General features: G+C 44.0%; 1 protein-coding gene across 1 annotated transcript in view; it reads right to left on the reverse strand.

Moving 5' to 3' along the window:
- Bmper (BMP binding endothelial regulator) overlaps nucleotides 1-25,023 on the reverse strand; it is a 223,551-nt gene that overhangs the window by 153,893 nt on the left and 44,635 nt on the right. Inside the window, exons 4-6 of the mRNA XM_070014280.1 lie at nucleotides 12,754-12,836; nucleotides 8,757-8,847; nucleotides 4,389-4,471 (exon numbers count right to left, since the gene is read on the reverse strand). Of these exons, the coding sequence (XP_069870381.1) occupies nucleotides 4,389-4,471; nucleotides 8,757-8,847; nucleotides 12,754-12,836 (257 nt within the window). The remainder of the gene's footprint in view (nucleotides 1-4,388; nucleotides 4,472-8,756; nucleotides 8,848-12,753; nucleotides 12,837-25,023) is intronic.

Raw genomic sequence — 25,023 nt, forward strand, 5'->3', positions numbered from 1 at the left:
AAGCTCAGTAGCGAGGCCTGTGCAGCAGGCAGAGGCCACAACACTGTCTAATGAGGAGAAAAATGACCAGCACGAGGACTACAATGCCCACAGAGAGGACAAGGAGAGAGGTAGACAGAGGCTGGACATGCTGGGCTGCGTGTCTGAAGAAAGGAAGACTAGATGGGAAGATGACACAGCCAGGAAGATCCCCATTTTCTTTGTTCCCCATTTTCTTTGTTCCCCATTTTCTTTCTTCCTGGAGTTTCCATTTCCCTGGGAAGACACTGTGCAGAATCTCCACTGTGAGAGCAAAGGTGTTTATGGACTTCAGGACCTCATGAAGCCAATAAAGCCGGGCCTCTTCATCACAGACAGCCCATTAACAACCCCTGTTTATTGGGGAAAATCCTCAGAACTTAATACACCTTGGGTCAGGCAAAGTAATTGCTTTGGCCAATTTTATAGACTAAGGGCCTGCCACCCTTTGGTAAGCAAGGTATGAGAGCCGTACACTTACTGCCTAAAATAACTCGGCAAGACAAGAGCACGGCCTCTCTTACTAGCAGCCTCAACTCCAGTTTTATAACCCAGAAGACAGATTTTACCACGTCTCTACCAACAGCCACCATCCTATTTCCTGAGTAACCAATTGGAAAGTGGCTCACACAACTCTGTGCTCTACAGTTGACAGGTCATTTCAAAATAAAAGATTGTTTAAAAAAAAAAAAGCCCACCCAAAAGGGAGTGAACATGGGCTTTAATCAACATTTAGTGTGTTTAGAAAAGTATTCTTTGCTTCAGACCTAGGAAAGAGCTGTCTTTCTCTTTTAAAAATGAGTCTAATCCTGAGTCACAGCTCTCCTCTCACAAAGAACACCATCAACTGGCTCAGACAGCTGTATGAAACAGCTGGAGGAATGCAGGGCATTGCTCCCCGGATTATACTATTGGAACCCTGGGGAGCTATCATACCATTCCTCTTGGCTTTTCTCTTTATAGAATGTGTAAATGGGATGATACCATTTAACAAGTGATAAGAATGTGTTGCATTTCCTAACTGAGTCATGGTGATACACACACCTCAAAAATGTTGGCCTCACTGCTTGTTGCCATGGGTTGGAGAGAAAGGTTGTGAAACCCTCTCCAGATATCATCCAAGGCTAGCATGTTGTCAGCCGTCTGGAATGCCATACGTACTGTCCCGACTCAAATCAGGACATAAAATCATGTGTGAGGCATTTCTTTCATTAGCAATGGCATCTGTCTCAAGAAGATGAAGAATCTTCCTGGTGTGCCACTGTCATATCATGGAATCAAAGAGAGACAGATGTTCACAAATTTAGAGAGGATGAAAGGCTGTGTGCCACCAACAATACCTACTTGAGAGACTGGTACACCTCTGAGAGCTGGCTCCTTATTGACCCAATGAGGAGCCTACACAATTCCCTAGGCAACAGAAAGCTGATGAACATGGAGATCTAAGTAGAGAAAGAGCTGGCCAGTATGGAAAAGAAGAGTCATGGGGTGGAAGAGAAAGGAAGCATCACTGTGGTCTCAGTAAGCCATGTCGAATGTCAGAACAGAAAAGGGAGAGGAGTGCTCACATTAGCGAGCACCTTGCACGGGGGACAGATAGGTAAACATACAAAGACATAGCCTCTTCCACAACGAACGCAGAGCGCAGGAAAATGAGCCAGTAACTGCCAGGGAAAGTGCTGACCCGGAAGCATGTGTGCATATATGTGTATTTCTGTATGTGAGTATATGTACATACACATGTGTAAAGGAAAGGAGGGAAAGAAGACAGGTAAATGAACAAGTGAAAACCTCAGAGTATCGGGAATACACATGAGAAATCCTTCGCTTCTGCTTGGGAATCATGTAAAAGCCTAAAGTAAGTGGATCACAGTCCAGGTTCATGCCCCGGCAGGAAGCAAGATAGTATCCTAAAAATAACCAGTGAAAAGCAGGCCTGAAGGGGTGGCTCAGCAGTAGAGCACCTTGCCTAGCAAGAAGGCCTTGCACCATAAGCAGAAAAACCCAGAAAAGGCACCGTGGCTCAAGTGGTAGAGCGCTAGCCTTGAGCTGAAGAGCTGAGAGGCAGCACCCAGGTCCAGAGTTCAGGCCCCATGACCGACGATAGATAGATAGATAGATAGATAGATAGATAGATAGATAGATAGATAGATAGATAGATAGATAGATAGATAGATAGATAGATAGATAGATAGATAGATAGAAGTCTGGTTAGGGAATGGGAACAAAGCTATTAGTCACTGGTTACTCAGGAGGCTAAGAGGCTCCCAATTCAAAGCTAACTCATGTAGCACAGTCCATGGAACTCCATCTCCAAAACAGCCAGCACAAAGCAGAGCTGGAGATGTAAGCCATGTGGTATAGCACTAACCAAGCAAACAAGCTTAGCTAAGTATGAGGGCATAAGTTTGAACCCCAATAACAGCAATTAAAAAAAAAAAAAAAAGCAAAAACTGTCCTTTAATTACCAAGGGCAGCAGCATGGAGAATTGGAAAGGACACAGGAATTATAGGATTATAGGATCCAGGAAATTAGATTATAGGTCTCCAGGAAAAGACATGGGCTGCAGGTCTGGAGATCACCCTCTAAGTAAGAGAACCTGTGCAAATAACATCCTTGGATTTTCACCTTTCCCACAAAATGAAAGCAGGACTTCCCAGGGACTCATATGCGTTGCGTTCAGCATGCATTGGTCTTAAAAACATGAAACTCCAGTGTCTCAATACTGGTTTCCATTTGCAACTCTCCTGGCTACATGAGCCTCAAGTTCAGGTCCACTTCCAAGGCTGCACGCCTTTGACTGCTGTCAGGGTAAACGTACAGAAACTTCCCATCCTCTAATTTCCCACCTTCTAAGGTTCCTCCCTAAGGAGTCTCAGCTATCCAACCTTGGCCCACCTCTACTAGAAAGCCAATTTGTCCAGGCAGGCATTTAAAATTTCCTGTTGAAATGTGCCTTACGTTTCCTCAACAACTCCCCTAAGAATAAGAGTACCAATATATCAGAAAATGTTTCAGCTTCCAATACAGAAGAAATAAAATGAGGCAATGCTCAACAGCAAGTCATGGAAATCACTTACATAAAATCAGACATAAATCTATTTGCTCCTAATTAGCAAGAAAGCCTAGAAGTTGAACTGGAATATTCAAGCTCCTACTCATTTTCATCAGTAAATTACTCTGTGTTCTTGACATTTTATGCAAATAACTACATATGTTTTTTATCTAGATGAATACACACATTGCCCTCCTTCCTTCCTCTCACCCTTCCCTTTCTCCTTCCCTATCACCCTTGGTTATGCTTATCCTAGCTTGGGTTCTGGATGCACATGTGGGGATGAACTGGTTGAGAAAAGACATAGAGAGACATGATAAATGCTAAGATTTACGATCATCCGCATATGATTCTGCTTTGCTGAAGTCAGGATGCTAGGGCTCCCCATATATTTCTTTTTTAATATTCTGAGATGCATCCAGAGTCACAAGGGACTTGGAAAATGTATGTTCCTTGTTACAAGGGATGAAAACATATGTGGTTGTCCTAACTCCCTACTGTAAAAACTTAGAGCAGCTACCTCATGCTCCTCATCACCACCACCACCACCACCACCGATGGTTTTACTCTGAAATCGACTAATTAAAAAACTTCCTTTAAAATGATAATACAGGCCAGGTTCCTTTTCTCCTATGTAAACACACATGGAACTAGGCTTAAGAATTAACTCACTAAAATGTCCTCTGCCTTGCATCCATCACCCACCCATCTTTGAAGGGCAACTCCTTCCTGTCCATTCTCCGCATCACAGAGGATTGCTCCTCACCCACAGGACACACTGAGACACACACTTCCTGCCCACCTGCCCTGAACTCAACAGCTATCTCAACAACAAGCTCTCTGCCTTTGAGAAACAGAAAATCCACCATTGCCTTCCCCAAAAAAAGACAATGGAAGAAAATCAGACTCCCCCTCCTTCCCTCCCTCCCACCTTGCTGGGGAGCTGTAGTCTTTAGTCCAAAGCCAATTTGCTCTGCAGAGGAGACCAGATATCTGCAGACATTGTTGATTATCCAGCTAAGGGAAAGGGTATACTGGAGTCTAATGGCTGACACCGGGAAGCTGCCCAACACCCCAGGATGCACTCCTGATTCAGAACTAAACAACCCTGCATCCATGGCACTGAAGTGGAAAGACATGCCTCAGTTCCACATCAGGAGAACCCATGTTTCTCCTGGGAAAGAGGACCAGAGGGTGTAAGAGTGCAGCAAGTAGCTGTAAACCCAGAAGTAAGAGTGTAAGGATATAAGAGTCAGTGCCACAAGCAGCTGTAAACCCAAAGGACCTCTCAGTAGCGCCGACACTAGGACTCACCACACAGGAACACCGGATACACTTGTTTCCTTCCGGCTGAAATTCCTCTCCTTCACCATACTGCACACCTTCAAACACACAGCCTGGACAGTAAAGGAGAATTCAGAAATTAGGCATCAATATTTGACCACATGACGTGATCCCTTCATCCGCCACCCACCTCCACCCTTAGTCAGCAGCATCCTCTTTAAGATTGCTAGAGTTAGAGGAAGAATAAGAGGGAAAGGAGAAGGAAGAAGGAGGAAGAGAAGAAAAAAAAGGAGGACAAGAGGAAGGAGGGGGAGGAGGACAAGTAGGAAAGGAAGGAAGAGGAGGAACAGATGGGCATGGGACCAGAAACCCTAGAGAAAGCAGCAAACAAATGACAGTGGAACCCAGGCCAGTCTAGGGGGCACAAACACAATGCAATGAGCCATGCCGTGAGCGCATAGAGCCCTACCCTACGCTGACCACAATGGAGGTCCACAGAGAGGGCCAGAAGACCTCAAAGGAAGGCCAAAAGGGAAGAAACCCATGATGTGATTAGGAACTGATGGTGAATACCAGTAATCTTGAATGTTCTGCTGCCTTCCCTTCATCTTCCAAGCAGGACCTCCATCCTCACACAGAGCAAGAAGGCTGGGCTCAGAGGGGAAGTTGCAACCTTGTCTTGTGGCCATGCTGAGATGAAGATCAGTTCCCACCACCCATGCTCTGTAGAAAGCTGAGCATACAGGCAAACAGGGGACAGCGGCAGGGCAGAAAGTACCAGGGGTTTTCAGCTTCACCCTGTGTGTGTTAAAAGGGCTGAGCCCCTTATCACATTAGGCTATCAAAGGACCAAAACCCAGGAGGTGAGCTCTATTCAGAAAGATGCTCAGGATAGAACCATGTTCTAAGGCACAGGGAAGCCAGCAACTCTGTGTCACGGGGCCATGAGAGAATGTCAGTTAAAAGCAAAGCCATTGTGCTCAGTAGGGTCCTCACAAGACAAGGTTGGCTGGCATCGCTTTTGACACAGCAAACAAATAGAACCAAACTTCCCATGGGTAAAAGTTATCAAAGCAGGCTCTTGTGCATGCCTGAGGAGTATCTATGACTGGCCAACTCAGATTTCAGTGTTTGCTGACAGGGAGCAAGAACAGCATCCCCACCAGCCCTCATCCTCGCCCTGTCCATCCTAAAGCTAGATGGGGCCCTTTATTCAACAGAAATATATGTAGATGAGTGCTGGGTCTACAGTAGACTGGCCACATCAAACTAAACATGTCCCAGGAATAGCTTTTTTGGGGCAGCCACACCCAGCACTAACGATCTGCAATGTGGGAGGACTGGTAAGGGCAGTGCCCCGGTAATTGTGTCTCAGTGCCATCCATAAATGGCAGATGTCCCCTTGTCTCTCCCCATGGGGCACATCCAACACAGTCTTCCCTTCTTCCCTGTGTTCTCACCTCTGATTCTGTCCTACCAACTGACACAACCACCTACATTGGACAACTCCAGTAAAGGAATTTTCAAAAGAATTCAAACTATTCCCATCACAACCCACCATCCTGGAGCAAAGGATCAGACAGAAAGGAAGGAGCAGACAACCAAGAATGCTCTGTAATCTGTTTCAGGAGGAAACTGACCACAGACTGTCCATGTGTGTCATTATGCAGAATACCATTCACTGATCAGTGACAGATGCCAATCCTCCAGAACCACTGGGAGTCTCCTGAGCCCTCCTTCACTGCTCCTGTGCACTCCTCCTTCTAACTTCCCATTTGCATCCCCAAAACCATCCTGACGGAAGGTGATGGTGATGGCTGACCTCACCATGGGGGGCCCATTGCTGCTCAGGCAGGGATCAGGATGTGGTGTGACATGCTCACTTGTAAAGAGGATCTGCTCCCGGCTCACGGGAACTAAAGCCTAACACTTTTCATACGGTGGGGTGAAGTGGGCTGAGGTGGGTATCAGTGAGAAAAGAGACCCAGGGCCCAGCCCCACCTGTGGGCTCACTGGGTCAGATCTCCTTCTGGTCCTGTCTATCATACCTATCCCTCCCTGGCTGCAAGGCAGGCTGTGCAGGTTGTGTATGCAATGTGTAGTATGTAGTATGGCCTATGTAGTGTGTGCTGTCTTCCTAAGAATACAACCAAATAGAGCAAGTGAAGCAACTGCTCAAATATGAAAACGGATGGCTGAAAAAAATGCACTCTATTGCTTCAGACAAGATGATCCAAAGTGAGCAGATATTGCACCATGTAAGAGATGATCACGTTCAAGTCTCTCCTCGCACCACCCTTGCTCCATGAGGGGCCCTGAGATTGTTGGTGGGAACCTTTGATTTTATCCTGGATCCCAAACTAACCCCATACTCCATATAGCCAATTTCATATTTAAGTTCTAGAATATGTTTTGTGTATGTGTCACAATTGAGGCTTGAACACAGGGACTCACACTCTTTGATCTCTCAAAGCTGGTGTTCTACCACTTGAGCCACCTTCACTTCCAGCTTTTTGGTGGTTCATTGGAGATAAGGGTCTCACAGCTTTTCCTGCCCAAGCTGATTTCAAACTGGGATTCTCAGATCTCAGCCTCCTGAGAAGCTAAGATCTCAGGTGTAACTCATTTTATGTGGTAAGTTTCATTTGTTCTCCTATTAAGCTTAAACCTGGCTCTATACAGAAATTATCTGGAAGTCCCCCTTCCCCAGCTAGAATCTATTAGAATTGGCCTGCAAGACCAACATGGGCCTGAGCACCAACATTGAGTCTTTCGAGTTACCCAGGCAAGTGTAATATACATTCATCAACTTAACAAAGAACCTGCAGACACTGAAGGACTCAGTTACTGATGCACTAAAGCAAACTGCTTGATGCATACAAAATAGTCATTGGGTTAGGGGAAGGATTTGTTTATTTTCACCCTTATTTTTGGCCTCTGTGGTAAGTTTATCACACAACAAGACTGTTAAACAGGAGCCCTGGTGTTAAAAGGGAGCTGAGTAAAGACTACCTGAGATGTAAGAAGGCTGGATGTGGCTGTCCTTCTCATTGGAGGATTAGAAGGCTGAGCCGGGATTACCTCTGTGGGGGCCTTGCTGACCCTCAGGAAGGTGCAAGCAACCACAGGCCCCAAGCAGGGGCCAGTGAACATGAGCATTGTCACCCAGCAAGAAAAAATGCTCTGCAGCCAGGCACCAGTGGCTCACACCTATAATCCTAGCTACTCACGAGTCTGAGATCTGAGGATCATGGTTCAAAGCCAGCCCAGGCAAGAAAAGTCCATGAGACTCTTAATCTCCAATTAACCACCAGAAATCTGGTAGTGGAATTGTGGCTCAAGTGGTAAAGTACTCACCTTGAGTGAAGAGCTGAGGGACAGGGCCCAGGCCCAGAGTTCAAGCCCCAAAACAGAAAGAAAGGAAGGAAGAAAGGAAGGAAGGAAGGAAGGAAGGAAGGAGAAGGAAGGAAGGAAGGAAGGAAGGAAGGAAGGAAGGAAGGAAGGAAGAAAGGAAGGAAGGAAGGAAGGAAGGAAGGAAGGAGAAGGAAGGAAGGAAGGAAGGAAGGAAGAAAGGAAGGAAGGAAGGAAGGAAGGAAGGAAGGAAGGCAAAGAAACAAGAAAGGAAAGAAAGAAAGAAAGCTCCAAAAATCCAGGTGCAGCACCCCTGTCTGAGACTTAACCAGAAGCTAAGAGATCAGGAAAACAAATCTCATCCCAAACCTCCCAGGCATGCGCACAGCCTGGGGGAGGCCTTGGCAACCCTGCTCAGGAAGATGAGAGAAGTCACTCCTGCACAGGAGAAGATGCACCCGCTGCTGCCAGCCGGGCTGAGGCCACTCAAGGATGGCAGACATAAGTCCAGCTCATCCAGTCACACCAAAAAACAAGGCGGCAAAACCTTAAGCTGAACTCACGGGGGACACGGCTCCCGGATCGCAAAAAAAAAAAAAAAAACATCTGGCCACTGCATCACCAGGTGCACTCTGGCCAAAGTACTGCAATAGGAAGCCATAAAAAGGATTCCTGGACGGAAGCAAGAGCCACAGCCCCTCCCCGTGAAATAAGTGTTACCTGTGGCCCCAGGGATGAAAAGTGTCCACCGAGCCAGGAGAGGCCCTGGGCCAACAATGCAGCACGTGGCCTCCACCCTGAGCATATGGAGGGAGCAACAGACTCTCTCTCTCACACTCACACATACTCTCTCCCTCTCTTCTCTCTCTCTCACACACTTACTCCCCCCTTCTCTCTCCCACTTCACCCTCTCCCCAGCTCTTCCCTCCCACGTATTAGGCTCATTAGTATAAATGGAGCCAGGGGCTCTTGCACGCTGGAGAACACAGAGCCTCCACTAAGAGCATGTTGCACCTGGATGGTCCAGCTGCCCCCTCTGAGCGTTACCTGGACACGTGGGGCAGCAGGCTCCCAGATGCTCCATGGGGTTTTTACAGTGGACAGCACAGCGCACCGCCGACTCAGTGACAACGCCTTCCTGGGTGACAGAGAGTCACAAAAAGCATCAGTCTGGAGTTCCCACCAAGGGGTAACAACTTTGGGAACTGAGGAAGGAGAAGAAAGCAAATGTACAAGTGCAAGGTAGGGTGGTGTCAGCCCCGGAGGCCCCCCAGCACAGGTGAGGTCCTGGGCGCACCAATCTGGGCTTTGGACCTGAGAGTGTGAATTCCATCACATGTTCTTTATCCTGTCTTTGCACTCTCTCCCTGGCCTGGCTTGCTGGCTTTGAAATCTAGTTGAAGTCTTCTTGCTGGTGGTCAGAACTGACAGGGTGTTCCTACTCATTCTCAATTGTTTCAGGTTATCAATCCTGGATGCTCTCTATTATTGCTAACATACTTCAAGACATTGACTATGAGCCATAGGCTAACAAGCATAAAACCCAGACTGGAATCTAGAGTTTGAATCTCCAGGTAAATCCTGAACCACCCTTCTAGAAAAGCCTAGATTACTTCTGTATGTTGAGAAACATCACTCAACCCCATGTAAAGATGGGGTTTCAGTCCTCCAAGGCAACACACAAGACAACACACAACTACTTCTAGATTCACATTAAATATGGCGGAGCATGAGTCTGGATTTAAATTCTCAAGTGAACAAGACCATTTGCAAGTTCATCTTAATGTCAATTAACACATTTTTTGACATTTATTTTCAGAAAATAAATTTAAAAAGAAAAACAATAATTTTCAGGAATGGTCTTTGAAAAGTGTCTTCTATGCTATGTATTTTTCTAAATGAACACATTTTTGTTTGTTAATTTTGTTTTGAAGGGCCAGCCAAAAACAGATGTAACAACTAGACAACGGGGCCATTTTCTTCACCGTGTCTACACCTCAGCCCAGAAAGGAGGGGAAAGCAGTCTCAATGACTTCATGTCATGCCAGGCCTAAGGTCTGTACCATGAGGGGAATTTATTGCTATCTCTGTCACATTTGGGAAAAAAAAATAATTCCCCAAAACACCAGCAATAGCCAACATCAGAAAGAATCCATGCTTCCGTTACATCACTAAAGCAATGCAGAGAGCTGTGGCCTGAGGTCAATTTTCCTTCCATATCTGCAAGCCAGATGAAGGATTCCGGTCAGTTCCCAGTGTCAATTTCCTGTCTGGGATCTTCAAATTTTTCTTTCCCAATAAGAAATTAAAAAACGAGAACATGAAGCTAAAATTCTCACCATCAGAACTCCTTCAGTCAGAAGACAGAAGGAAGAAGGCAGACTTCAAGTCAAATGGAGACAGACCAGATCATTGGATCTGAATCAGGTAGTACCTAGTCATAACCAAATGTACAGGATGGACCAGAAGCAATGTTAACCAAAGTCTCCCTGGTTTCTTTTTTTTTTCTTTTGTCAGTTGTGGGGCTTTAACTAAGGGCCTGAGCTCTGTCCCTGAGCCTCTTTGTGCTCAAGGCTAGCGCTCTCCCACTTGAGCCACAGCGCCACTTAGGTTTTTGAGGGGACTTTACTGCCTGGGCTGGCTATGAACTGGGATCCGTAGATCTCAGCCTCCTGAGTAGCTAGGATTACAGGCGTGAGCCACCAGTGCCCAGCTACTCTCCCTGGTTTTTAAAACTTCTTCTCATGGTACCAAGGGTGAAAGTGAGGTGGGGAGCTTGGGTAATCAGTTGCATGAGTGTCAGTACCCACTTGTGTTCTACACTGTTGTCATTGACATTGACATTGACACTGTGCCCTGAGAAGAGGCTGCAGAGAAAAAGGGTGATTGTGTCTTCAGAGGCACCAGAAATGCCTGGAAGGTGCAGCCAACAGTCAACTCCCCCATCTGTCTCCTAGAGATGGGAACACTAGGCAAGCGCCTGTGGACAGGGAGAAACAGGAAGTGCTAGCTTTCTGTAGCCTTCCCAGAGGGTCTATCTTCTGCTTATTGATAAAATAGCACCATACTCGCCACAGGGACTTGAGCACTGGTTCAGAAAAGGAGGAAACGCGAGAGGCCAAGTTCACCTTTGGTAGATAACATCCCCCTTCTGTGTGTGATTCCAAGCATTTTCTGACTTCCTGTAATAACTGAGGATTCCTACCTCAGTCCTCTCTGGGCCAGCCACCAAAATAGGACAGGCAATGAGAGTTTTGGTCCTAAGAACAAATAACAATTTAATTTGTTCTTCAGGCAACAGAATAATCCCTCCCATCTGGTAGCTGCATTTAATTTAAATGATGTCTTCATCCAAACATAGCAAAACTTTGCTCTAGCTCAAGCAACTTGAGGACCTAAAAGACCTCTGACAGACAGCTATGTACAGATACTTAATTCATTGCATAGAACATATGTGTATCTTATTTAACATTTCCATTGCCCCCTACCAGATTAGAAATGTCACAGATCCACAGACAGGGTAGAATAAGGCTACTATACATTTTGATATGAAAACCCATCACGCTTGGAGGTAGAGGTGTTGCTCAAAGCCACACTCTTGAATAAGAAAAAAGGAGGGAGGAGAGTGTGAGACTGAGTTCAAGCCCCAGTAGCAGCAGAAATTTAAAAAAAAAAAAGAATGAATAACAATCACTCTTGTTTCTTTACACCATGAGGCTGGCATTTTTATAATCAAGAGCAAAAATTCAACAAATATCTACTGATCTAATGAAGGTTTTTTGTGTGTCTGTTTTACCTATTGCTTCTTTTCACAAAGAACTTACTGCATTAGCAAGCTACATAATTAAAAGAACAATAATTAAAGGTCTTATACATAAGCATCAAGCTTACTGGAGACATATAATGAGAAACTGACAACAATTCATATTTTAATGAACTAAATGTCAACATGCTAGAGATACGATGAGACTGAGAGACCTATCTTCTATTATATTATCTTTCCATCTCCTTTAAATGCACATGCACCCCCTGCAGTGAAGGAATGGAGTGTAGAATAAAATGATTTGACAGCATCATGTCACAGAAATGTGTGTGTAAGTGTATGCTTGTATAATGGTGTTGAACTCAGGGCCTTGCACGCTCCCCTGGCTTTTTCACTCCAGGGTGGTGCTCTACCACTTGAGTCATACCTCCACTTCTGGCTTTTGACTGGTTAATTGAAGATTAGAGTCTCTTGGATTTATCTGTCTGGGCTAGCTTTGAACTATGGTCCTCAAATACCTGCCTCCTGAGTAGTCAGGTTATAAGCATGAGCCATTGGATGCCAACTTATATTCAGAATCTTCTCTTAGTTATATTAAAGTAGGATGAGCATTTTATTTTTTCGTGGAGTAGTTCCATAGCAATGAGGTAGAAGTTTAAGGTTCTTCATTTTCCCTGGTTATTAATCTTGCTAGCTTTAATACTGTAGGGATTAGAGCCAGATAGCACTAATACTTGTTTCTTTAATTCAGCAAAAACTCAGCCTTAGTGGCTGAACTCGTGGTTCTTCAAAATGTGATGGGGAAATCACTGAGATGATAATGCATTGACTGTTTCGTCTTAATATAGTTTCCAGGTTGGCAACACATTTTTAAATCAAAGAAGAAAACATACCCCATCTAACAATACCTCTTTTCTGCTAACAGGAATGCATGTTCCGCTCAAAGATGATTTCACAGGAAAACATGGGTTTTCCCCAAGGACATAGACATCTTCCTGGAGCTTTTGCAGACACAACTTAACAACAGGAGACCATTCTGCTGTGTGCTTCTGGAAACAGGTTCCATTTGGTGCCTCTCCTGTACCTGTCTTATTATGGTGAATATCATAATAAATATGCACAAGGACACAGCTGCTTTTTCACTTGCTTCTTTTGGTTTTTTTTTCAGCCTTTTTTGTGGAGAGGGAAGCTCTCTTTCTGTGTTGGCTAAAGGGGGCAGCTGCAAAGGGTTCTATTTTTTTTAAGACATTTTTGCTAGAGAGTGAAAGACTCTGACTTTACCTGGCACTGGCGTAAGACACAGGGCTCATCTGGACTCTGCCATGTGAAGGAGCTGTTATAGACATTTCCTCTGTAGGTGCAACCTATACAGGGAAAGCAGAGAAGAGAAGAAAAGCCAAGAATGAATGTGGACTTCCTTTCTCTGGGGAGCAAAAGAAAGTATGATATCCCCTAAGCCAAGAGTGCTCCTTGGCTATTTCCCCCCAAACACACCAAGTCTTCTAAGCATCCATTTGGCATTCCCTGACAGCATTTCTTTGACAACTGAGTCCATGAACTTCATGCAGTCGATTTTCCAAGGGCAAACCATAAATTAATGAACACTCTTAGCCAAAATAAATACTATCACGATTTTATTTATGCTTAATCAAGTAGGAGGAAGCTTGCAAGCTAAAAACACCACCATGAAAAGAGATCTTGTGTGAAACCAAACCAACCCAAAATTGCTCAAGATCAAGAAGGAACTGTAAAACATGGTGGGAAATTAAGGCAGAAAATTAAATTACAAGATTACAAAATTCTATACCCATCTAAGAAACATACCCCACCCTGTTGCAGTACTGAAGGGTTCAACTCAGGGCCTTGTTTCCTAGGCAAGTGCTCTGCTCCATTAGCCACACCTCAAGCCCTTTTTGCTTTAGGCTATTTTTCAAATAGGGTCTTGGTTTTTACCTTAGCCAGCCTGAGATTACAATCCTGCCATCTATGTCTCCTATGTAGTTGGGATTAAGACACATGCCCCCCCATACCTGGCTGATTTGTTGTCAAGAGATCTTGCTAACTTTTTACCTGGGCAGGCTTCAAACCAACTCTTCTAGACTTCTGCCTGCCAAGCAATTGGGAAGCACCCCTGGCTCATCCAAGATTCTTGAAGAGCTACTTTCTTCACCAAATAAAACCTTCCAAGGTCCTCCTCTCACTTCTAAAACCTTTGATTTCCTATTTCACTTTCAGTTGTCTTTTAGGTAAAGGTAAATTTTTTTAGACAAAAGTCTTATTGAGGTCATAAATCTGATTAAACAAACCTAAAACTACCAATGAATGGATCCACGCATTTCAAGTCATTGACCAAAATCAAAGAGAAAATAAGTCAGTTAGCTCATGTTCCTGAGTAAAGAGCAAAAAAAATAAAAAAATAAAAAAAGTATCAGGGGAAGAGCATCATTCATTCCATCCTGGCTCAAGTGTGAACAAAACCCTCCATATGCAGATTCACTCAATGCTGACTGCCTTCTTAGGAGACCACCACGCAGAGACCACCATGAGATTTTTGAAGAAGCACCATGTCTTCCTCTTTACAGTACTGATGGAATTCTGACTAGCTAATCTACATCAACGTATTTCCGTTTCTCTTGTTCCAGGTACAGAGAAAAGACTCACCTTTTCCCCTGAGTTCTTTTGGATACCACTCTGGTTTAAAAAAAAAAAAGCAAAAACAAAAACGAGAAAACTTCACAAAAACACATCACATCAGCAAAACAATAAAGGACTTAGGAAATTTTCAACAGATGTTTTCAGAAACTCCGAGCCATGATCTGAATTCTTGAAGAATGATGAATGAGTGAGAAGAGTTCAATAACACCCCTCTCTAGTTCCTACAAATCAAATTACCAAAGTACACCGCTGATTGGAAAGACATCAGGAAAATCCCTTCACTATATATTTTTTTAATTTCCTTTGCTTGAAGTGTTACAGAGATAGACTGTTCAGCCACAGAAACCTTTGGCACACTACAAAACCTTCTGCCAAACCAAGGAAGAAAACAGTAAATTTCCAACAATGGCAATCCACATGAAACAATTCAGGCTAGCATAAATCTTATTGAACAAACGCACTTAAAATCAGCATCAGGTACATGTCTGGCCCACTAACACAGACAGACTCACTCGGATAATAAATAACTTGTTCTGAGCAATGGAGGCAAGGAATCAGAGAACCAAATCCACCCTATGGTAGGTCTAGGTAAATACGGGACACCTGCCAACACTGCCAGTGGAATTTCCAAATACATTACATATTTTCATCATCTTTACAAAAAAAAAACCTAAAGGATAATTTTTGTTGATGTTAATAGGCCAGGCAAAGATATTTCCTTGTGTACTCGAGAGCATAAAGTATAGCATAAAATGTATATAGATCATGGGAGAAGTACAGACCAGGACACAGTTCCTAAGCAGGGTCAGGTCACAGGCACAGGACTCCAGGGCAGGTCGGGTTATCCCATAGCTAACAGGAGGAAGCTTATTTTATCGGTACAGGAACACCCCCCCCTCCCTCACCCCCACAATCTGGACAATATTATTGAAAACTCTGACCACAGTCAGATAACGAAGGGCTTCTTTTCTTACCTGTCAATCTGCCACACCTGAGCACACGTCGTAGCTTCCCCCAAAGGATGGGTGAATCTGAACCACGGTGTGGAATTTGAAACAGATGTGCAAAGCTCTGTAGCAAATGCCACACCTTTTCATTCTTCACTTGCCAGCCAGTGAACCAGACAGTGCTGGGTGCCTCAGCATACCAAGTGCTAGACTTCTTATGCAAGGGATTATTGAACTAAAAGATCATTAAAGAAAGGATAGTTCCAGCCGGGCATCAGTGGCTCCTGCCTGTAATCCTAGCTATTCAGAGGGCTAAGATTTGAGAATGGTGGTTCAAAGCCAGCCCAGGCAGGAAAAGACCAGGAGACTCATCTCTGACTTTAAAAAAAAAAAAGCCAGAAGTGGAGCTGTGGCTCAAGTGGTAGAGCACTCACTCGCCTTGAGCACAAGAACTCAGTAACAGTGTGCAGGCCCTGAGTTCAAGCCTCAGGAAGGAGTGAGGGAAGAAAAGAAGGAGGGAAGGAGGGAAGAAGGGAGGGAGGGGAGAAGGTAAAGAGGAAAGGAGGGAGGGAATGAGAGAGGAGGAGAGGAGGGAAGGATTCCACTGCTTTTAGGGTTCATGTTCTAAGCTAAACTTATTATCTTAATGTAAGACAATAACTTGAACTGTGTGAGACTCACATAAAGAGAATCACTGACAGAAATGAAAGACTTCTTGTTTTCTTAACACTCTCAAAAATAACCAAAGCAACAAGGGCCAGAACCATAGCTCAAGCATCAGAGCTTTTGCCTTGCTAGCAGGAAGCCTCATGTTCAAAACCCCAGTTCCTAAAAAAATAATAATAATAATAATAATAATAATAATTCACCAGCCCCAAAATTCAACAGTGCCAGGGTTGGAAAATCCTAATTTAAACCATCACACAGAACTCAGTAATTCTTCTTGACACCTAAAATAATACGGAAAGACCTTAAACTAGTTACCCTTTCCTTCTGAATGTATTTTGGCTCTTCTAATATTAAATGTTTCTGAGTGGAAAGGAGGTTCATAGCTGCCTTTTTCTTTTTTCTATTTTTTTAACACACATCCTCTTTAAAGAACTCTGCCTAGTCAACCAGTTAGCTCAGAAAGCACGTGGCAAAGGAAAGAGAACACAAATTAATTAAATCCACAGTTAAGCAATAAAACTCATTTTCCTTATTAGTTGCAACCTTTTCAGTGGCCACAGGGTCTCTAGGGAGAGAGAAGGCCACACATTTTCAACATTCTGTTGTTAAAGCAACTGTTAAAAATCATCGACACCATAAAAAATGCCATTTGGCCTTCCGACAAACCTTTATTCGGCCTGGATCCACCCTGCGAGCCTAGATCCTCTTGCTTTTCATGTTCACATGTGTCCCAGCGTGGAGAACCAGGTCTTACCATGGCTGTGTGCTTAATCTCGGATGCTCAAAGAGTCCCAGTGCCCACCACACCCACCTCAGTCCTTTCCTCTCACCCCTAGGCCTCCAGCCCTGCCCAGGTTCACCTCACAATGCTTCCGAATTCATGTTCCAGGGCCTCAGCTTAGGATATCTGCCTTCTACCCGGTGGCTCAGCAAAGCCCCAAGGACTTGCCCCTTCCCAGTGCCCAATTGAAGGATGCTCAGTCTCTGTTTTACAGACATCGCTGAGGGATGTTGCCACACTTTCCTTCTTCCCCTCTTCACACCTTCTCTTCCAAGCACTGCTCTGTCCTCTCCACTGTAGCCTCCAGTAAGGGGCTGGCTATTACTCACCAGACCAAACCACTGTTTTCCTAGTTCTGATACCAGAGGAGAGGTATCTTTTCCAAGCCGCCCTCTTCCCCAGCCACCCATGTACTCTATCACATCTAGACGTTATGACATCATGTGCACACTTGATTGGTGGATGAGGTACAGACTCTACTCATATCTCTGGATCAGTCTCCAGAAACAGGAAGTAGAAGAGGAAAGCTCATATACAACTTGACTGGAAACCACTGGTGGTTAAACCTAAAAAGCTTGTTGGCAGGTCTGGGAAAGGTGGCTCAGTGGTAGAGTGCTTGCCTTGCATGCATGAGGCCCTGGGTTTGATTCCTCAATACCACATAATACCAGGAAGTGGTGCTGTGGCTCAAGTGGTAGAGTGCTAGCCTTGAGCTGAAGAGCTGAGGGACAGCGCCCAGGCCCAGAGTTCAGGCCCCACAACAGAGAGAAAGAGAGAAAGAAAGAGAGAGAGAAAGAGAGAAAGAGAAAGAAAGAAAGAAAGAAAGAAAGAAAGAAAGAAAGAAAGAAAGAAAGAAAGAAAGAAAGAAAGAAAGAAAGAAAGAGAAAGAAAGAAGGGAGGGAGGGAGGGAGAGAGGGAGGGGAGGGAGGAAGGAAGGAAGGAAGGAAGGAAGGAAGGAAGGAAGGAAGGAAGGAAGGAAGGAAGGAGGAAAAAAAGGCTTGTTGGTATATACATTTCATCCTGGCATGTACAATGAATTGATTCTAACACCATCAAAGACAAATCTGTGAGTGCTCAGGCCCTCCCATCAAATTGTGCATCATCTGCCTATAACCTACTCACATCCTCTCTTCTACTGTACATCATTATCTCTAGTTTACGATACCTAACACCATGTGAACAACATGCAACTAGTTCCTATGCAATGTTGTTTAGGAAACAATGACAAGTCTGTACATGTTCAGTGGAAGTGTAATTAGTTTTCAAATAGTTGCAATCCGCAGTTGAGAGAATTCACAAATCCCCAAACAGAGATAGGCCTCCTTCCTGTGAATTTTCACATGCTTCCCCTTCACCCATTTTCCTCTTCCATGTTCACCTCCCCAGGAATACCAGGTCATCAAAGCTCTCACCCTATTCGAACTTCAAGACTCAGCTCAAGGTCATAACACCTGGGAAGCCATTCTTGAAACTCCCACAGCTGGGTTCTATCTATGGGCTCTTTTGCCAAGTACAATGCAGATTTCCAGGCCTCTCCCAGTATGCTGTATACTGCAGGCACTTAATAAAATTTACTGGTAATAAACAGCAAGTGCCAATTACAGCACTTCCGGCAAGCCACAGAACTAGAACAGGAGGAGGATGGAATTCTCTAGGTCTCCTACTGCTCTTGAGTTCCTCTGGGGAAGCATAGCTCTCCTGAAGGGATTACATGAACTCATTTTCAGTGGATGCCTTTTTTTTCTCAAATCGAATTTGGTTCTCCAAACTACTTGTTGGTTCTTGTTTTACTCCTTTAAAAAAAAATTGATAAGCATTCAGTTATATGTATTTAAATGGAAACCCAACTTGGGGTCTCTGAAGTCAGCTCAAGGCATGGGACACAGGGTAAGAGCAAACAGGTCTACCATTCTTTGCCATTTCCTGGTCTCCAGACAAGGCAGCCCCACACCCTGGACTTGGTCAATAAGCCCCAAATTACCCCAAGCCAATGCAATTTTTTTTTAATGAACCACTTTTCACACACCATTCTCCCAAAGCATCTGGAATTATAATCAGAGGGGATAAACGTAAAATCTGACTAGCCATTTGAGGGCTTAAATCGTGTCCTTAAGAGTTCATTTAACATAGGTTTTTTATTGCTCTTCAAGGCTGGACCCACCATGAATCCTGCAGGCAATTTCGCTTATTTGGGGTAATGGGAATTTTATAGTCAGACCATTTCCTCAATCCCAGGAGAAGAAATCAGACTCATGAAGTGAGCTCTTAAAGACTACTGAGTGTGTGCCCCTCACTTCAACATTCTTTTCATAGACCTTGTGTTCTTTCTTCCAACTAGGAATTTAACGTAAGATCAAAGTGAGATAATTTACAATAGGATAAGAAATGGTAGAAATCTATTTTACTTAACTTTTTCAAGGTTGTAGGAATAAAATCCCAAACACACAGAACTAGCACTCCAGCAGCACAGAGATAGCCGAATTGTACTTCTGATCCTTGTGCTTGCTGGCAAATGTAAAACAATGAAGTCTGGCCCTCCAGTACCATAACTTCAAATTACCATAATAATTCAATATCTAGCACTGATAAAAGATTCTATGAGTCACAAATAAAATGGGCTTCTTTTCAATAAAACAGGCTTTTGAAGGCTTGGCATGGTGGCTCAGGTAATCTCAATTACTCAGGAAGCAGCGGTCAGAGGATCATTGTTGAAAGCCAGCCCGAGTAAAAGATACTACAAGACTCTATCTCCAATTAAACTAGCAGAGAGCATGTATGGAGGAGTAGCTCAGGTGGAGAGCACCAGCCAAGAAAGCAAGCTGAGCAAATTCAAGGCTCTACATTCAAATTCCCATACTGCCCCTCCCAAAATAATAATAACAACAAAGAAAGGGTGGAAATGTAACAATGAAATCCCCCTCCATATAACTAATGTGAGCTAGTTTTTAAAAGAAAGCAAAGGAAAGAAAAACATAACAAGGGCAAAAAGGGCTGGAGGTGAGGTTCAAAAGATAAAGAATACCTGCTTAGCAAGCATAAGACCCTGAGTGTAACTCCTAATACTACCAAAACAACAACATGAAGATTTATTTATTCAGGGATATCAAGTTTAGTCCACATATCTCCCAGAGCCTCTCCCAGTGCAGAAGGAGGCTGTCTGTGTCTGCCAAGTTCAATCTTCAATAGGGGAGATGCTATCAAGGAATAGCCAAGGGCAAGGGTCATCCTTGGGCCCTGTAAAAATGCAGATTCCCACAACCAGTCAGTTTCCTCCTATCTGCCCCTTCCTTAACTGGGCTCTGTGTTGTTGAAGCCAAGCCTCACCTGCTTGAGATGATTTCAGAATTGTGGCTAAACAGCCAAGCACATCTGCCTTGTCTTCTGCGCCCACCCCCCACCTCCTGCTGTGAAATTAGGCAATCACCATAAACATTTGAAACACAAGGTATTAAAAAGAAGAAGCCACCCACCCTAACATGGCCACAAAACTGGTAATGACTTTAACCCGTGGCCCACAGCCTTCGAGGAGCCTAGCAAACATCTGGCAATAACAGCAGCTTCTGACTCACTCGCTCACCCTGGAGAGGGAGGAGAGAGAAATCCCAGCTTGCAGAGCTGATTCCTCATCCAAGCTAGAGTGTAGGGAGCGACTATCAACTTCAGGATTTAAGCTTGTCAATGAAGGCTTATCTTTTTCAGTTGTATTTATTGATTGATCCACACATCATCCAGGCACCTCTCCCACCACAGGACACTTGGGAAAATGATGAAAAGCAACCAAACACCTGGCATGCTGCCCGGGGCATGCTGTTAGTGTAACAGCCAGTTCTTCCAGAGGAAAAACACACTGGTTTTATATGTTCCGATTTCTGAGACCCAATGTTCCCATTGTAGTCAACAGTATTGGTATGCATAGAAATACAGGCAGGACACCCGGACTCTACGGATTCCAAATCAGAAACTTGTTGAGCACTGACAGGATGAGTGGAAAATTCCACCTCATGTAACTCTGTATCATGCACAAAATCATTGTAAAGATGGTGTAAAATTACCTTCAGATTGTGTGTTAGGCTATGGGCAACTCTTTAGACTTAGGTCCATCCCTGAATTGTCTCACATCTATGTAAACATTCTAAAACCTGAAAATTAAAAAATCCAAAATCTGAAAGATTTGGAGTCCTAAGCATTCTGGATAAGGGACATTCAACCTGTCTTTATTTTCACATTAGATACAATTGGCTCTAGAAAAACTCTTAACAAAGGCCATGAATATCTGGCTAAAGCCCAGCTGTTACACCAAAAATCCTGCTGTTTATCCCTAGACAAGTATACATAAGGAATGTAGTCATTTTATTTGATGTACATTATATAAAAAAATCAACTCTAACTTAAGTGTAGGCATGGCAGGGGGAAATGGGGAAAAAGGAAGGAAGGAAGGGGCAACACAGACCCAAATGTATTATACTCATAACTTGACTTGTGGAATTGTAACTCCTTCGCATGACTACTTCATAATGATAATAATAATAAAATTTTAAAACCTAAGATTAATAATAGTGATGTCTGTTCAATATTAACACTACATCCAGCCCTCTTCTAAACCTATTTACAAAACATTCGACTGGAGGAATGATTCAAGTGGTAGAGTGCCAGCCTTGAGTGAAAAAGGCCAGTAGAGAGAATGTGAGGCCCTCAGTTCCAACACCACAAGTAAATGTTAAAATAAAATAAAATACATAGCACATGATTTAACGAGGAGAACATGCTCTCCAGTAGTCACTAAGCCTACAGAACATCAAACTTCTTGGAGAACTCATTCAGAACATGTCTGGTGGAAGCCATGAGAAAGTCACTAGCTGAGGAAAAGATAAACTAGATGTAGCATATTCATGCAACAGACAGGAATGACACTACGATGCGTGCTACTCTGAAGATGCTGTGAAGTCAAATAAGCCAGACACAAAAGGCAGATACTGTATGACTCCAGTTATACAGGGTATCTAGAAAAGACATCCAAGAAACAGGAAGTGGGACAAAGTGACCAGGAGCTGGAGGAAGGGTGCCTAGATTCAACAGGAGAATGGTTTTTTTTAAAAAGTTTTTGAAATAGATCATGCTAATGGATCTACATCAATCTAAATACACTATTTCGTCTACTCACGGATGGTGCTCTACCACTTAAGCCTCCACTTCTGGCTTTTTGCTGGCTACTGGTTTTACATACTTGAGCTGCCTTCAAACCATGGTTCTCAGACATCAGCCATTGCCGAATGACAGGGGTCATAAATGGACTTAATACCATTGACCTTGCCCTTCAAATGGCTAAAATAGTCCATTTTATGTTGTATATTGTTTACCACTCACGGCGACTGTGATTCGCTTGGTCTGAGGCAGAGCTAGATCATCTGGATATTTAACAAGCAGTTCTGGCAATCTGAGGCAGGGAACTTTGGGATTCATGTTCAAGTCCAGATCCTGCATTAACCCGAAGTAAAAAGAAGCATGGCCCAGGTCATGTAACTAAAGTGACAGTCAGAAGTTGATTCCACATCTGCTTCCAAGTCCTGTTCCTTCTACGTTTCATTCTTCAAATAACTGAGAATCTTTGTGACCATTCTACAATCTGCAGGCCACCCGGCACAGAGGGCCTTGTCTAGATGCCTAAAAATGCAAAACAATTACCCTGCCTTTTGCATGGAGCAGCTCAGGGTGGCCTTGCCTCTAAAGGCTGCTTTTGCTTCTTCATTCACAGCTTCATCAAGGTGGCCAGGCCACCAACCCCACAACCCAACAGGGCAGAAAACTCCAAGGGCAGGTTCAGAGAAGGTGCAGACAGAGGTTCCAGGGCATGACACAAGTTGTTCCTGAGCTCAGCATCAAACCAGCTGGTGCCTGAGCATGTCCACAGATAAACATCTCCAGCCTTTAACCACCACACTTCTGGAAGCATAATGAGCTAGCTCTGGCATGAAGAAAACTCTCAGTGAAGAAGGAGGCACTCAAGTTCATGAACATACCAATGGACTTTGGTCATCTCCATCATCATATCCATCCTGTTAAAATATCAGCTCAATGCAGGAACCCCCACCCCATTAAAAAAAAAAGTCTCCTACCAGGAGGCATGCTGGGAAATATAGGTGGGATGGCTGAGCAGAGCCATTCCTTGTCAGTGTGGGACCACCAATGCAGAGGGGGAGAGGGAGGAGCGAAGGGTGAGTATTTGCTGTAAGCTGTAATGCTATAAGCGGCCTTCTAGCTCTAAGAACCATTCTCTCCAGATGTTTCTACTAGCATGAATCCAGTCTGGTGGGTAGAATTCTAAGATGGTCCTCCAAGAGTTTCGAACCCTCATGTATATCACCTATGCAATCCTCCCTGGAGTATGGATAAAACCTGCAGTTGTGTTGGATGTCACCCCTGAGATAAGGAGAAGGAGGAGAAGAAAGAGGAAAAGGAGAAGGAAGAAGGAGGAGGAGGAGGAGGGGGAGGAGGAGAAGGAGGAGAGGAAGAGGAGAAGGAGGAGGAGGAGGAGGGGGAGGAGATGATTACATAGGGGAAAGTCTTTAATCAGTTTTGAGTTACCTGAGTTGATCCTAAGTGGGCCTGACCTGCTACTACAAGATACTGAAAAATGGGTGCATAATTGAGAGAGACACTCTCCTGCCAGTACTGAAGAAGAAATACATCAGAAAGTTACAAGAAATTGAGTTCTGCTGACCACCCTGTGAACTCAGAAAAGGACTCTGGTCCTCAGATGTGATCTCAGGCCTAGACAACACCAGACTGCCCAAGCCCAGAGAAGCTGCAAGCCCTCTGCAAACTGTGATAATGAATACTGTTCGAGGAAAGTAAGTTTGCCATAACCAGTTACGCATCGAGAGAAAAAGCAATCCTCTGGTATCAGCAGTAGGAGACAGTGGTGGCAGGCTAATTGCCACTGGAGAAAACACCTGGCTTTTTGCATAGAATATTCAGAGACGGAAACCACCATCCTTCTCTGACATGGTGAAGAACATTCTCAAGTTGGCCAACTTTAGAAAAGTGAAAAGATATACACCCAAAGCCAGCGGCAAGCTTCAGAAATCTCATCTCCTAACTTAAAGGCAACCACAAACTCCCCTACTTAAATGGCCTTCCAAAATCCCACAACATCTGAAAAACAAAACCCCTGAGAAAATAGGTTGAGACAAATTTGACAGGGAAAGCTGATCTCTGTTTTAAGTTTCCTTACCAGTTTAACAACAAGAGCAGATTTTTGTATAAAGTATGATTTTTAATGTTAACAAGATCCTTTTAAATAAGTAGGGTCATTTTTACTTAAATGCCAAAATAGCCTGGTTTACATTACGGGTAGGCAATCTATGAATTACATCTTATACATATTTTTTCAGTTAGGGAAAATGGGGGGTGTGGAGGAGAGAAATCCTTGTTGTTTAGGGGTTTGTTTTGTTCCTCTTTTGAAATGCTTTTGCAATCTCCACTCAAATTTCTGGAGCTGAGTAGCTAAAAGTAGTTGTACTACATAGGTTAAAGGTAGACTCAGGCTTTCCTGAATCTGAGACTGTCATTAAGAAGCACATCCATACTCCTGGTGAGCCCTAAGTCATGGTGAAGACAACAGTGCTGGAATTAAGTAGATCTTTAGTGGGGGAGACATACATTTTCCCAAGATGCTTTGAGTGACAGAGTAGAGTCAGCAGTAAAGCAGAGAGGAGGAAAACTAGTGGAAAAAGATGTATATGTGGATGGGCTCTCTCTCTCCATCTCTCTCTCCTCCCCTCCCTCTCTCTCCCTCTCCTTTCTCTCTCTCACTCACACATACCCCACATTCACACAATGTAGAAAGGCTAGCCCTCACAGGACCCTCAGAAATCTAGTCTAGAAGCTGTCTCCAGAAAACAAAGCAGAGAGCTGGATACAGTGGCTCATACCTGTAATTCTAGCTACTCAGGAAGCTGAGATTGAGGACTATAGTTTGAAGCCAGCCTAGGTAGGAAAGTTCTCTAATAAGCTACTCAGAAAATAAGCTACTCAGCTCAAGTGGTAGAGTACTAGCTTTCAGCAAAAGCTCAAGGACAGCACTCAGGCCCTGAGTTCAAGTCCCAGATTTGACCAGAAAAAAAAAACTGAATTTGAAGCACAGTATCTTGCTCACACTATACATGCTTTTGTGTATTCTTTTTGTGTGTGTGTGGTCTTGTTTGTGTGTGTGTGTGTGTGTGTGTGTTTGTGTGAAAATACTGTACAGAGGGGTTACAATTACTTGGGCAAGATAATGAGTACATTTCTTATCAAGCATTGTAGCCTCCTCCTTTGTTTCCCCTTCCCATCCCTTCCCATCCTCCCCCCCCACCCCCGCACCAAAGTTGTAAAAGTTCGTTTTTGACATAACGACTTGTACATCTCATTGTTGCAATGGGTCCACCTGTATCCCTATTTAAACAATTTGTTTTTCCCCTTCCCCTCCACAAATTATACAGACATCAAATACAGTGAAAG

This window comes from Dipodomys merriami, unplaced genomic scaffold, assembly GCF_024711535.1.
Source record: "Dipodomys merriami isolate MVZ:Mamm:240054 unplaced genomic scaffold, mDipMer1.0.p SCAF_94, whole genome shotgun sequence".
Lineage (NCBI taxonomy): Eukaryota > Metazoa > Chordata > Mammalia > Rodentia > Heteromyidae > Dipodomys > Dipodomys merriami.